This window comes from Mercenaria mercenaria, chromosome 4 (genome assembly GCF_021730395.1).
Source record: "Mercenaria mercenaria strain notata chromosome 4, MADL_Memer_1, whole genome shotgun sequence".
Taxonomy (NCBI): Eukaryota; Metazoa; Mollusca; class Bivalvia; order Venerida; family Veneridae; genus Mercenaria; species Mercenaria mercenaria.
In genome coordinates, this window is record NC_069364.1 from 64,867,839 (window position 1) to 64,880,913 (window position 13,075).

The 13,075-nt window shown below is 33.6% G+C and overlaps 1 protein-coding gene across 1 annotated transcript in view; it reads right to left on the reverse strand.

Moving 5' to 3' along the window:
* Window positions 1–13,075, reverse strand: part of LOC123552961 (tyrosine-protein phosphatase 10D-like) — a 134,461-nt gene that overhangs the window by 6,641 nt on the left and 114,745 nt on the right. The window contains exons 17-23 of the mRNA XM_053542247.1: window positions 7,852–7,925; window positions 7,329–7,455; window positions 6,668–6,742; window positions 5,276–5,357; window positions 4,201–4,291; window positions 3,607–3,683; window positions 3,199–3,333 (exon numbers count right to left, since the gene is read on the reverse strand). Coding sequence (XP_053398222.1) covers window positions 3,199–3,333; window positions 3,607–3,683; window positions 4,201–4,291; window positions 5,276–5,357; window positions 6,668–6,742; window positions 7,329–7,455; window positions 7,852–7,925 — 661 coding nt within the window. The remainder of the gene's footprint in view (window positions 1–3,198; window positions 3,334–3,606; window positions 3,684–4,200; window positions 4,292–5,275; window positions 5,358–6,667; window positions 6,743–7,328; window positions 7,456–7,851; window positions 7,926–13,075) is intronic.

Sequence of the window (13,075 nt, forward strand, 5' to 3'; positions counted from 1 at the left end):
GTATGTATGCATTCTATAACATATGCAGCTTAAAGCAAGGGGACTAGGTCTAGCACACAACATAATGTTTAATGATGGTGACTGTTTGTGCCTATTTACTCAAGTATCCATCCTTTGTTAGGCAATTATACATTGACTACTATATTGCCCCTGTAATTTTTTAACTGTATGAATGTATACATTCTAGAAAATATGCTGCCTAGAGCAAAGGGGCTAGGTCTAGCACACAACATAATGTTTAGTGATGGTGAATGTTTGTGCCTATTTACTCAAGTATCCATCCATTCACACAAAAATTACAGACTAGACAAAGACATGAGGCAAAATGTTATGTTAAGGCTGGGGTACTGGTTTTGAAATGGACACATTTGTCATGTTATGATGAATGTTTGTGCAACTGTATTCAAATATCCATCCATGCATAAGAAAGTCATAGACCTGACATGAAAAATGATATCTTTGACCTTTAAGTGTGACCTTGACCTTTGAGCTACGGGTATAGTCCTGTTCAATAAGGGTTGTTATCTCCCCTGATTTATTACTCCCCTTTTGAACTCTTCGGTGCTAAAAGATAAGATCAGCATACATTCAAAATATTGGGGAGCAAACATGATTAACCGAATCTGCATATGTAACAAATTGCTGTTAACAATCTGTTGACAGAAATTGAATATTTATCATGTTTATATAATAATTACTGATAAAAATGTAAACAGCATGTCATCTGGTCTAATCTTGCATTATCAATTATGTGAGAAATTCTGTTACTTTGAATGTAATATAATTTAAATAACTGAAATCATGAGTGTCTGGAAATCCAAGTTTTTTTGCAAGATCTGAAACAAAATTCTAAGCCTTACTGATTTTATTCGAAACAAAATTTCGTTAAATACATGTACAGCTGATACTGAGAAAGACCATTTTTAAAGAAGTTAAAATAAATGCCAAACATTGTTAAAAAGTGAAGCGAGTGCGGATTTCCTCTTAAATATTTCAGAAGTATTACAGACTTACAGAGCGGATACTTGATTGTTTCAGTTTAAAATTGAAATATATTTCACAGATTGGAACATCATATGTAATATTTCTACGAGTAGGCAGCCACAAGAGAGCATGTAAATTCTGGTGTCCATATGTGAATTAAATTTCACCTAAAAGTATGAATAAGTCGCTTTGACAAAAAGTAAAGTTATTAGAAATAATTAAAGGTACGAAAGTTTTCATGTGTATATATATGTGTTAATATTTTGTTGATTCGCTGAATAAATGCTTTAGATGTTTAATTTAAGAAATAGAGTATGTTTGTTATTAAAGTTTCTTGAACAATGAAAAAAATGCCTCTTCGCACACCCTGCTAGTTGCAATTACATTTCATTAAAGAAATTGTTCAACAGGATTAAATATTGTTAATATGCAGGAAGATCTTTGTTCCCTAAAGTGAACCTGGTTAAAGCAGTCAGTTTCCAGTGTTCAATTTCATGACAGTTTGAACCTCATTTAAACAGCTACATTTATCACTTTGACCTAAAGACGTACTGTCCTTAAGTTACTTATCCGAATGTAGAATTATATTTTAAACCAGTCACAACCTTTGAACTTTGAACATCTAGTAAGTTTAGAAAAGGATTTAGTTCTGCTGGCCAAAACATTTTTAGACTGTAGCATTTTAAGTGGTAGGTAGCAGGAGGGGAAACAAAGTTTTATTTCATAGTGAAATATTAATTTCAGCGATAGTTTTCCTTCTTTATATGCCGAGGTTCTTCCCAATTCAGTTGGTACTGGACCTTTTTCCAAAGAATTTATAGATAGTCCTTTTCAGGCCATTTTTTGACAGCTAATATACAGATCATGAGCTAACCCTCCAGTCATTATGCCATCTCAGTGATATTGAAATTACTTCATTTGACAATTGTTGGGTTTTGTTTTAAAAAGTTGAAAACTATTTCAAATATTCTCTCAAATTCACGAAAAAAGTCAGCTACTTGTGAAAACAATATAAGGAAAATAATGTCATATTGTGTTCGGCGAAATATTTTAACTATTTAAGAGACTGAATAGCTCTTCTTAATTGGAATGTAGGTAAGTTCCATTTTAGGACGAAGAACCTGCTAAAATAAACTAAAAATACCCACTACTTTATGACATTTAATTATTCACATAGAAATAGTTCCAAAAGTTAGACAGTTAAGTATTTAGTAACAAGTCACTGAAACATTGTTTACAGAAAGACATAGTGAAATTTAACATTTAAATGTGAGTGGTTCTTGACAAGTATTCAGTCTTTTTCCCCGTTACACGCCCAGAAAACAACTCTTAAATGAATGCTACTTTGTAGAATGAAATTAATTTTGGCAACATTTCATTCCAAATGCAAATTAGATCCTTTCAACAGAATGTCCCTTCAAAGCCTATACAAAGAAGTCTTGGGCTCAGGTATTTTCTCTCCAAGAGGAGTACAAATTTAAAAAAGTTCTAATTGTCGTTGTTTATAGCGTTGATCGTCCTCAATATGTATTTCACAAAGTGGCTTCGTACCTAATTTAACAAGTTTTTTAGCACGTTTTATTAATTATGGCCTATTTCCTGGCACATGTGCACCTCTATCTCTTCAATAAACCCTCATTTCACGCACTGAATGTTTGTCAAAGTCAATCGATTCATCAATTCGTTCGTTCATCGCCATTTTCTGATTTTATTTGCTCAACGGAAGTAGTTTTTATCAATAACGACAACTCACGCAAGGGAAGTAACAACCTTATTGAACAGGACTATAGGTCTTAAACATAACAAGACATTATGGGGTTATTTGTACCTAGTTATTTCAAAATCCAGAAATGCATAACAAAGTTATTGGCCAGACAGGATTTTGTTCATACCTAACCATTAACACTCATGGATGCACATAATGTATGAAACATGGATTAGGTAACACTATATGCTCGCTGTCCATTATTAATGTCCCACTTTATAAATCAAACTACATTAAATATACAGTCAACCTCACCGACTCACCTGAGAAAGTAAGACAAGATGGATTGTGTTTAATTCTAACATGACAAGTAAAATTTTAATATGTACTACAACTGATCACAATGAACCAGTCCAATGTTTGAGACTGGTCTACAAATGAAAATTTTTAGTTTTTGAAGGTATACCAGTTGTACTGAAATATCATCAGTATCAATATTGCAATATCACCTTCTGTCCCTCCTTGCACAGTGTTAACATGACAACCACAGACACATTCTGTTCCCATGTCATTCTCCAGAAATCATCAATCGTTCCTGGGATAGGGCCTTGGCAACCAATATATTCCCGAGGTGAACTGTACCCCTATAAAGAAATAAAAATAAATCACTCTTAGAGCCATTAAAACTTAGTGCCTGGCAAAGGGCTCTGGCAACCAATATACTGCTATGATGAATTACACTCCTGTAAAGATAGACCATAAAATATGCTGAAACAACACTTCAATCTTCAAAACAGTCTCAGATCTAGAGAGACAGCACTTTATATACATACAAATAAAAAGTCATTGTTAACATATCATTAGAACAAATTGTGCAAGTATCACAAGTTGTCATGTAAATAAATGAATTCACTCACAGGAAGATAGTTGGCATTGATGTAGTCAGAACTGTCGTCCTCTCCATTTGTACTTAACTTTACTCTTGTATGGTCAACTAGAAAATATCATATACAACATATCAGATATTTATATAAGAAAGAGAACATTCTTAATATCCTTTGCTTATTTCTTTAATATTAAATCAATAGGAAAGAAAAATCCCTGTAAATTCAAGTATGTTTTACTGATACAAGGGCATTTCTAAAAAAAAAAGACTTGAGTTTTAAAACTGAGATGAAGTTTTTAATCATAAATCTACCAATATTGTCTCTACCAAAGGGTGCATAATTATATAATCATAGAAAATATGGATAAACATTTTTTGTTGCTTTAATAACCATATTTTTAGATATAACAACAAAATATTAATAACTAGCATAATCTCTACCCTGTCCTATATCTTTAACCATTACCATGCTGGACATGATTGATTCTGCTAATGCGATCAGTATCTTTTTGGTAAACACCCTTTTAACAGTTAATGGTACTGTCCAAATTGAAAGATGGACCAGTTCATTATAGAAACTTAGCAGGTTAAGGGTTAATATATAATTAAGCGCCCCTGAACTTACACGGTATGATATTGATGTATCTGTTTCTCATCCTGTTCTCCTCCCTGTCAGCTGCCTCACATGCATGCTTAGGACTCAGTGTTTTCAAGTCCTATAATTTAAATATAGAAATAAACATTTTCCACTTTTCTTAATTCTGAAAAGCTTATTTTGTATGGTTCAGATACAAGTAAGTGTTGTAGGACTATACCTAGTGTACAATAGTTTATGATATCTTCTGAAGTAAAATTTCAGAAAAACAGTACATGTATTTTTTCAATAGGTTAAAGTACCAAGACACTTCTGCCTGGTTTTAAATATGTAACAAATTCACTCCCCACACCCCGACCAAAAAAGTCTGAAAAACTGGAGGTGATGACATAATGTCATTTAACTTTAAAACATAGAATAAAGCCAAGATCCAGCAAATCAAAATATAAATCAAACAACAAATACATGTAAACAGCAACCTGTGTGTTAACTGATAAAACTGGAAATGTATGTACCTTCATAAAGATTAAATATATGATTAACTAGAATTGTGTCCAATAGTACATGGATGCACCCCCCCCCCACACCCAGCCCCCTTGCACCTTCCTCTAACACGCAAAGTTTTTAGTAAAGACGATCTTCACATGATGTTCCACTAAATGTCTGAAGCAAATTGTATTCAGATGAGGTTGAGTATCTGAGCAACTTTGAATCCATTTCTTTAGAAAGTGTATGAGGAGTTGAACACAACTAATTTCTTCACTATGGCCTATTTTGTGAAATTACAAAAGGGTTTTGCTTTATGACCACTGCCGACTAAGATCAGCCAGCAGCCTGATCATGATCTGCACTGTTTGCTATTCAGTCTATTAATTTTCAATGAACAACCCTTTGAATAATAAAATTTAGTGGTAGTTGAATGATGGACTGGTCCAGTTTAGAAATTTAGCAAGGATGAATTTTGACTTCAGGACTAAAGTTTTCTGTAACAAGAGGGCCAGAATGTCACAATATATGCCCATCACAGCAAATTAGCAAACAGCACCTGTATTTGCAAATGGAATTCTGTGGTTTTGTAATTATTGTAACTTTTGAAAGCATTTACCTCATATTCGGCCGAGAAAAGCAGGTTGCTGTCTCTGTGCATCTTGTTTACATACTCTTCTATCTCCTCCAACACGATAGGTCTGAATTAGTAGGAAAAAAAGATAAAATCAACAAGAGCTGTCCCTAAGACAGCGCGCTCCACTATTCAGCGATTTGACAGTAAAATAAATATAATTATGTCTCAATAAAAGACCTCTACTTTAAAAGGAAGTCACACCAGGGGGCATAAATCTGTCAAAACACAAATTAAGAGTTACTGGGATTATTACCACACATGCAGATGATGATGGTTAAAATATATTTTGAGTTTCAAGTAGTTATCTTATATAGTACCAAAGTTATGTCCAGTAAATGAAGTTTGTCAAAAAAATTAAGTTTGAAAGAGGCACAATTTGGTCAAAAATACAAATCAGAGTTATGGGGATTGTTACTACATATGCAGATGATGATGATAAAGATACTTTTAAGTTTTAGGTCTTTATCTTATATTGTACTAAAGTTATATCCAAAAGCTAAGATTGCCAAAAGAAATTTAAGTATGAAAGGGGCATAATTCTGTCAAAAATACAATAAGAGTTCTGGGCATTGTAACCACACATGTGGCTGATGATTACAAAGGAATAATTTTAGTTTCAAGTCATTATCTTTTAAAGTACCAATTTGAAAGATATGACTATAAACGAAGCTTTCGAAAAATTTTAACATGAAAATAATTCCAAGTATAACAACTTTGTGATCCTGACCTCGGGTATAATGGGCCCAGCCCCTGCACATACTTTGTATGCTGGACAATGTTTATGTCAACTTACAGTAAGATATAAGCAATAGCAACAAAGATATGACAGAAAAACAAAGGTTGCCAAAAAACTTTAACCTTTATAACACCTTGGTGATTGACCTTATGTATAATGGGCACAGCCCTTGCATATACTTTGTATGCTGGACAATGTTTATGTGAAGTAACAGAAAGATATAAGCAATAGCAACAAAGATATGACAGAAAAACAAAGGTTGCCGAAAAACTTTAACCAAGAAAGCTCACGCCGACACCGATGCAAGGGTGAGTAGAATAGACCCCCTATTCTCCGAAGAGTGGAGCTAAAGAAAAGCTTTTTACTGTTACACTATCAAAATTACATCATTAATAAAAGGGCCTAAAGTAACTTCCAAGTGGTTAAACTAAAATTAGAAAGCTGGTAATACCTAACAAAATATTTTTTTTTTCAAAATTAAAACAATTAATGGCTAATTTATTTCTTGTTTCCTAAAAACAACATTTTCTTGGACAGAACAAAGCTCAAGTGACAATATTTCAGTTATATCAAAGCAGACAATATTTTTGAATACATGTTCCGTATGCTACTACAAGCATCACAGTGCATGTGTGTACCTTTTTCTCGGAATTTTAGCAACTGCAGGGTCAATTGTTGTGAACTCATCATCATCACTCTCGGATGCAGGTTTCCTGAATTGCAAACATAGATGTTTCTATTGTAAAATCATAAATATTCATGGAAGGTCTATTTTTTGCATGGTTGAGTCAATCCACAAAATGAAATTCAAACAAACAAGTAAAATCCCTAATTTTACAGTGACATTTAAATTCACAAATTCAAATTCCAATAAAATAGCAGCATTGTCTATGCTGGTTGCAAATGCACTATGTTGGTTTTCTCATGGTGTGACTCATTTAATGATTCTACAGTATAGATGGAGAAAAATGACAATTTACAACATAAAGAATGATCAAATACTCTCAATTACAAACTAGAAGATGATTCACATTAATTTTATGTAAGCTAAAAAGCTATTATAATATTAATAAACAAAACATTAAACAGTGTCTTAGAAACATCTTTTAAAGAAGTCTGGCACTAAATACGGACAAATCTATAAGACAATATATTTCTAACTAATATGGGTAAACAGTGAAGCAATAGCAGAAAAACTCTTAACATAATGACAGTATAGGCAGTAAGTGTCAAGTTTTATAACTGATGACTTTCCAAAGCACCTGCTCATGTTTTTTGTATTTACTGATACTGACTTACATTTTGCCTGGTCCACTTCTCTTCTTCTTAAGCAGTACAAAACCAACCACTGCACCGATAACAACCACCACAACCACAGCAACCACTATACCAATTATCATAGGCAGATTATCTTCCTCGTCTGGCACTGTAATAGTACATGTTACAATCAAATTCAACAAAAAATTGGTTAAATATTCCACAAAACCTGACACCAATTCTGTGGTCTTCACTGATGTCTTCTAACAGAAATACATTTAAAACCTATCACAAAATGTAGTCTACAATAGGCAGACAAACATACCTCATTACGTACTATAAGCAGTTATCCCAAAGTTTGAGATTAAATATCTGAGCAACAAATGACTAAACTTGTCACTGAATATATACATTATATTTCCTTATTATTTCTATATCTGAATGTATATTTGGTGTAGAATGAAAAAAATGCTGACTTCTATATTTTATGTCTTTTGGTTAAATACTCAAAAATGAAAAAAAAAAAATGTTTGTCAACATACTAATAGAAATCTGTTCTAACTACCTGCAAGAGTGACAAATGGTCCATACTCCTTGCTTACAAGACATCCTCCACTGGTGCATGAAACAGCTACAATTCTGTAAAATAAAACACATTAAATAGGTTATAATTTCACACATGTATGGTGCACAGTATGTATATGATACACTGTTATGTGTAGGATACACCTTATGCCTAAAAACTGGTTCCCCTATGTGTGCAGATTGGTACATCCTATGTGTAGAGACAGTACAAGAGTTCTTCGCATACTTCAATTTTTACAAATATAGTGATTTAACAAGTGCACCGGTTAAGTAAAAAATGTAAACAATGAATCATTGAAATGAATGACAGTCTATCTTAATCATAATATTGCTTGACAATAAATACTAATTACTTTTTGTGTTGCAGAAAGACATTTAGTTTGCAACTGTAATTTCCTATCACTTGAAATCCTCTTGAAACTTGTAAAATTATTGCTTAAATGGACAAAGCTTGCTGTCTTTTCTGTTCGCCTGCTGCTAAAAGGGCAAATATAAAAGATTCGGTGTAAGTTATATTTCACTGGTACTACCAGTTAGTAGGTTCATACTCTAAGAAACACATCACAGAAACATGGGCAGTTTTGATTGATTAAAATGTTGGCAAAATTAGATTTTATTTTTCATTTACACGAAAATTGCTGTTGGGTATCAAAGCCAATACCCCAATAATTCAGAGTACACTGAACATGTTATTGTCACGAAGTTCATGAAGTCGAGAAGAGAATAAGGGTGCACATAAACTGCCTAGCTGTAGCTACTGCTGTTATAGGGAAGTGGTAGAGTGTCTGCCTTAGGTGTGAGAGGTCCTGGGTTCGAGTCCCTGTCAGAGATTAAATATATGCATTCTGTTACAGCATGTATTTGCAGGTTATCAGACTGTTCCAGATGTTCTACATTTTTAGCAAACAGTATCATGGATCATTGTTTAGCAATCCAGATCACTAGTGAATGTTAAATGAAAACACAAAATAGAAAATATTCAATACATTATGTCCCTTTGATGGTTCTGCTCTCCATGGATAAGAAGAGTTACATTTTCTTGATCACAAATTTTACTATTATATGAAAATATTAAATGCTCATAACTATACACTTCTGGTTAAAATATTGTCAATATATCTATTTTTGAGAAATATATGGACATTTACCTTCATTTCAAAGCTTTTTTAACCTCATACCTATGATTTGAAAAAATTTGGTACTATCTCTACTACATGTATGTGTATGTGTATGGTACACAGTAAATATATGGTACACTAGCTGTATGGTTAACAGTATATGTATGGTACACAATGTGTATGGTACACAGTAAATATGTGGTACACTAGCTGTATGGTTAACAGTATGTGTATGGTACACAATGTGTATGGTACACAGTAAATATGTGGTACACTAGCTGTATAGTTAACAGTATATGTATGGTACACAATGTGTATGGTACACAATAAATATGTGGTACACTAGCTGTATAGTTAACAGTATATGTATGGTACACAATGTGTATGGTACACAGTAAATATGTGGTACACTAGCTGTATAGTTAACAGTATATGTATGGTACACAATGTGTATGGTACACAGTAAATATGTGGTACACTAGCTGTATGGTTGACAGTATATGTATGGTACACAGTAAATATGTGGTACACTAGCTGTATGGTTAACAGTATATGTATGGTACACAATGTGTATGGTACACAGTAAATATGTGGTACACTAGCTGTATGGTTAACAGTATATGTATGGTACACAATGTGTATGGTACACAGTAAATATGTGGTACACTAGCTGTATGGTTAACAGTATGTGTATGGTACACAGTAAATATGTGGTACACTAGCTGTATGGTTAACAGTATGTGTATGGTACACAATGTGTATGGTACACAGTAAATATGTGGTACACTAGCTGTATAGTTAACAGTATATGTATGATACACAATGTGTATGGTACAGAGTAAATATGTGGTACACTAGCTGTATAGTTAACAGTATATGTATGGTACACAATGTGTATGGTACACAGTAAATATGTAGTACACTAGCTGTATAGTTAACAGTATATGTATGGTACACAATGTGTATGGCACACAGTAAATATGTGGTACACTAGCTGTATGGTTGACAGTATATGTATGGTACACAATGTGTATGGTACACAGTAAATATGTGGTACACTAGCTGTATGGTTGACAGTATATGTATGGTACACAGTAAATATGTGGTACACTAGCTGTATAGTTAACAGTATATGTATGGTACACAATGTGTATGGTACACAGTAAATATGTGGTACACTAGCTGTATGGTTAACAGTATATGTATGGTACACAATGTGTATGGTACACAGTAAATATGTGGTACACTAGCTGTATGGTTGAAAGTATATGTATGGTACACAATGTGTATGGTACACAGTAAATATGTGGTACACTAGCTGTATGGTTGATAGTATATGTATGGTACACAATGTGTATGGTACACAGTAAATATGTGGTACACTAGCTGTATAGTTAACAGTATATGTATGGTACACAATGTGTATGGTACACTGTAAATATGTGGTACACTAGCTGTATGGTTGATAGTATATGTATGGTACACAATGTGTATGGTACACAGTAAATATGTGGTACACTAGCTGTATAGTTAACAGTATATGTATGGTACACAATGTGTATGGTACACTGTAAATATGTGGTACACTAGCTGTATGGTTAACAGTATATGTATGGTACACAATGTGTATGGTACACAGTAAATATGTGGTACACTAGCTGTATGGTTGACAGTATATGTATGGTACACAGTAAATATGTGGTACACTAGCTGTATAGTTAACAGTATATGTATGGTACACAATGTGTATGGTACACAGTAAATATGTGGTACATTAGCTGTATGGTTAACAGTATATGTATGGTACACAATGTGTATGGTACACAGTAAATATGTGGTACACTAGCTGTATGGTACACAGTAAATATGTGGTACACTAGCTGTATAGTTAACAGTATATGTATGGTACACAATGTGTATGGTACACAGTAAATATGTGGTACACTAGCTGTATGGTTGACAGTATATGTATCGTACACAATGTGTATGGTACAGAGTAAATATGTGGTACACTAGCTGTATGGTTGACAGTATATGTATGGTACACAGTAAATATGTGGTACACTAGCTGTATAGTTAACAGTATGTGTATGGTACACAATGTGTATGGTACACAGTAAATATGTGGTACACTAGCTGTATAGTTAACAGTATATGTATGGTACACAATGTGTATGGTACACAGTAAATATGTGGTACACTAGCTGTATAGTTAACAGTATGTGTATGGTACACAATGTGTATGGTACACAGTAAATATGTGGTACACTAGCTGTATCGTTAACAGTATGTGTATGGTACACAATGTGTATGGTACACAGTAAATATGTGGTACACTAGCTGTATGGTTAACAGTATGTGTATGGTACACAATGTGTATGGTACAGAGTAAATATGTGGTACACTAGCTGTATGGTTGACAGTATATGTATGGTACACAATGTGTATGGTACACAGTAAATATGTGGTACACTAGCTGTATGGTTGACAGTATATGTATGGTACACAGTAAATATGTGGTACACTAGCTGTATGGTTGACAGTATATGTATGGTACACAGTAAATATGTGGTACACTAGCTGTATGGTTAACAGTATATGTATGGTACACAGTAAATATGTGGTACACTAGCTGTATGGTTAACAGTATGTGTATGGTACACAGTAAATATGTGGTACACTAGCTGTATAGTTAACAGTATGTGTATGGTACACAATGTGTATGGTACACAGTAAATATATGGTACACTAGCTGTATAGTTAACAGTATATGTATGGTACACAATGTGTATGGTACACAGTAAATATGAGGTACACTAGCTGTATGGTTGACAGTATATGTATGGTACACAATGTGTATGGTACACAGTAAATATGTGGTACACTAGCTGTATGGTTGACAGTATATGTATGGTACACAGTAAATATGTGGTACACTAGCTGTATAGTTAACAGTATATGTATGGTACACAATGTGTATGGTACACAGTAAATATGTGGTACACTAGCTGTATGGTTAACAGTATATGTATGGTACACAATGTGTATGGTACACAGTAAATATGTGGTACACTAGCTGTATGGTTGAAAGTATATGTATGGTACACAATGTGTATGGTACACAGTAAATATGTGGTACACTAGCTGTATGGTTGATAGTATATGTACGGTACACAATGTGTATGGTACACAGTAAATATGTGGTACACTAGCTGTATAGTTAACAGTATATGTATGGTACACAATGTGTATGGTACACTGTAAATATGTGGTACACTAGCTGTATGGTTGATAGTATATGTATGGTACACAATGTGTATGGTACACAGTAAATATGTGGTACACTAGCTGTATAGTTAACAGTATATGTATGGTACACAATGTGTATGGTACACTGTAAATATGTGGTACACTAGCTGTATGGTTAACAGTATATGTATGGTACACAATGTGTATGGTACACAGTAAATATGTGGTACACTAGCTGTATGGTTGACAGTATATGTATGGTACACAGTAAATATGTGGTACACTAGCTGTATAGTTAACAGTATATGTATGGTACACAATGTGTATGGTACACAGTAAATATGTGGTACACTAGCTGTATGGTTAACAGTATATGTATGGTACACAATGTGTATGGTACACAGTAAATATGTGGTACACTAGCTGTATGGTTGACAGTATATGTATGGTACACAGTAAATATGTGGTACACTAGCTGTATAGTTAACAGTGTATGTATGGTACACAATGTGTATGGTACACAGTAAATATGTGGTACACTAGCTGTATGGTTGACAGTATATGTATCGTACACAATGTGTATGGTACACAGTAAATATGTGGTACACTAGCTGTATGGTTGACAGTATATGTATGGTACACAGTAAATATGTGGTACACTAGCTGTATAGTTAACAGTATGTGTATGGTACACAATGTGTATGGTACACAGTAAATATGTGGTACACTAGCTGTATGGTTAACAGTATGTGTATGGTACAGATTAAATATGTGGTACACTAGCTGTATAGTTAACAGTATATGTATGGTACACAATGTGTATGGTACACAGTAAAT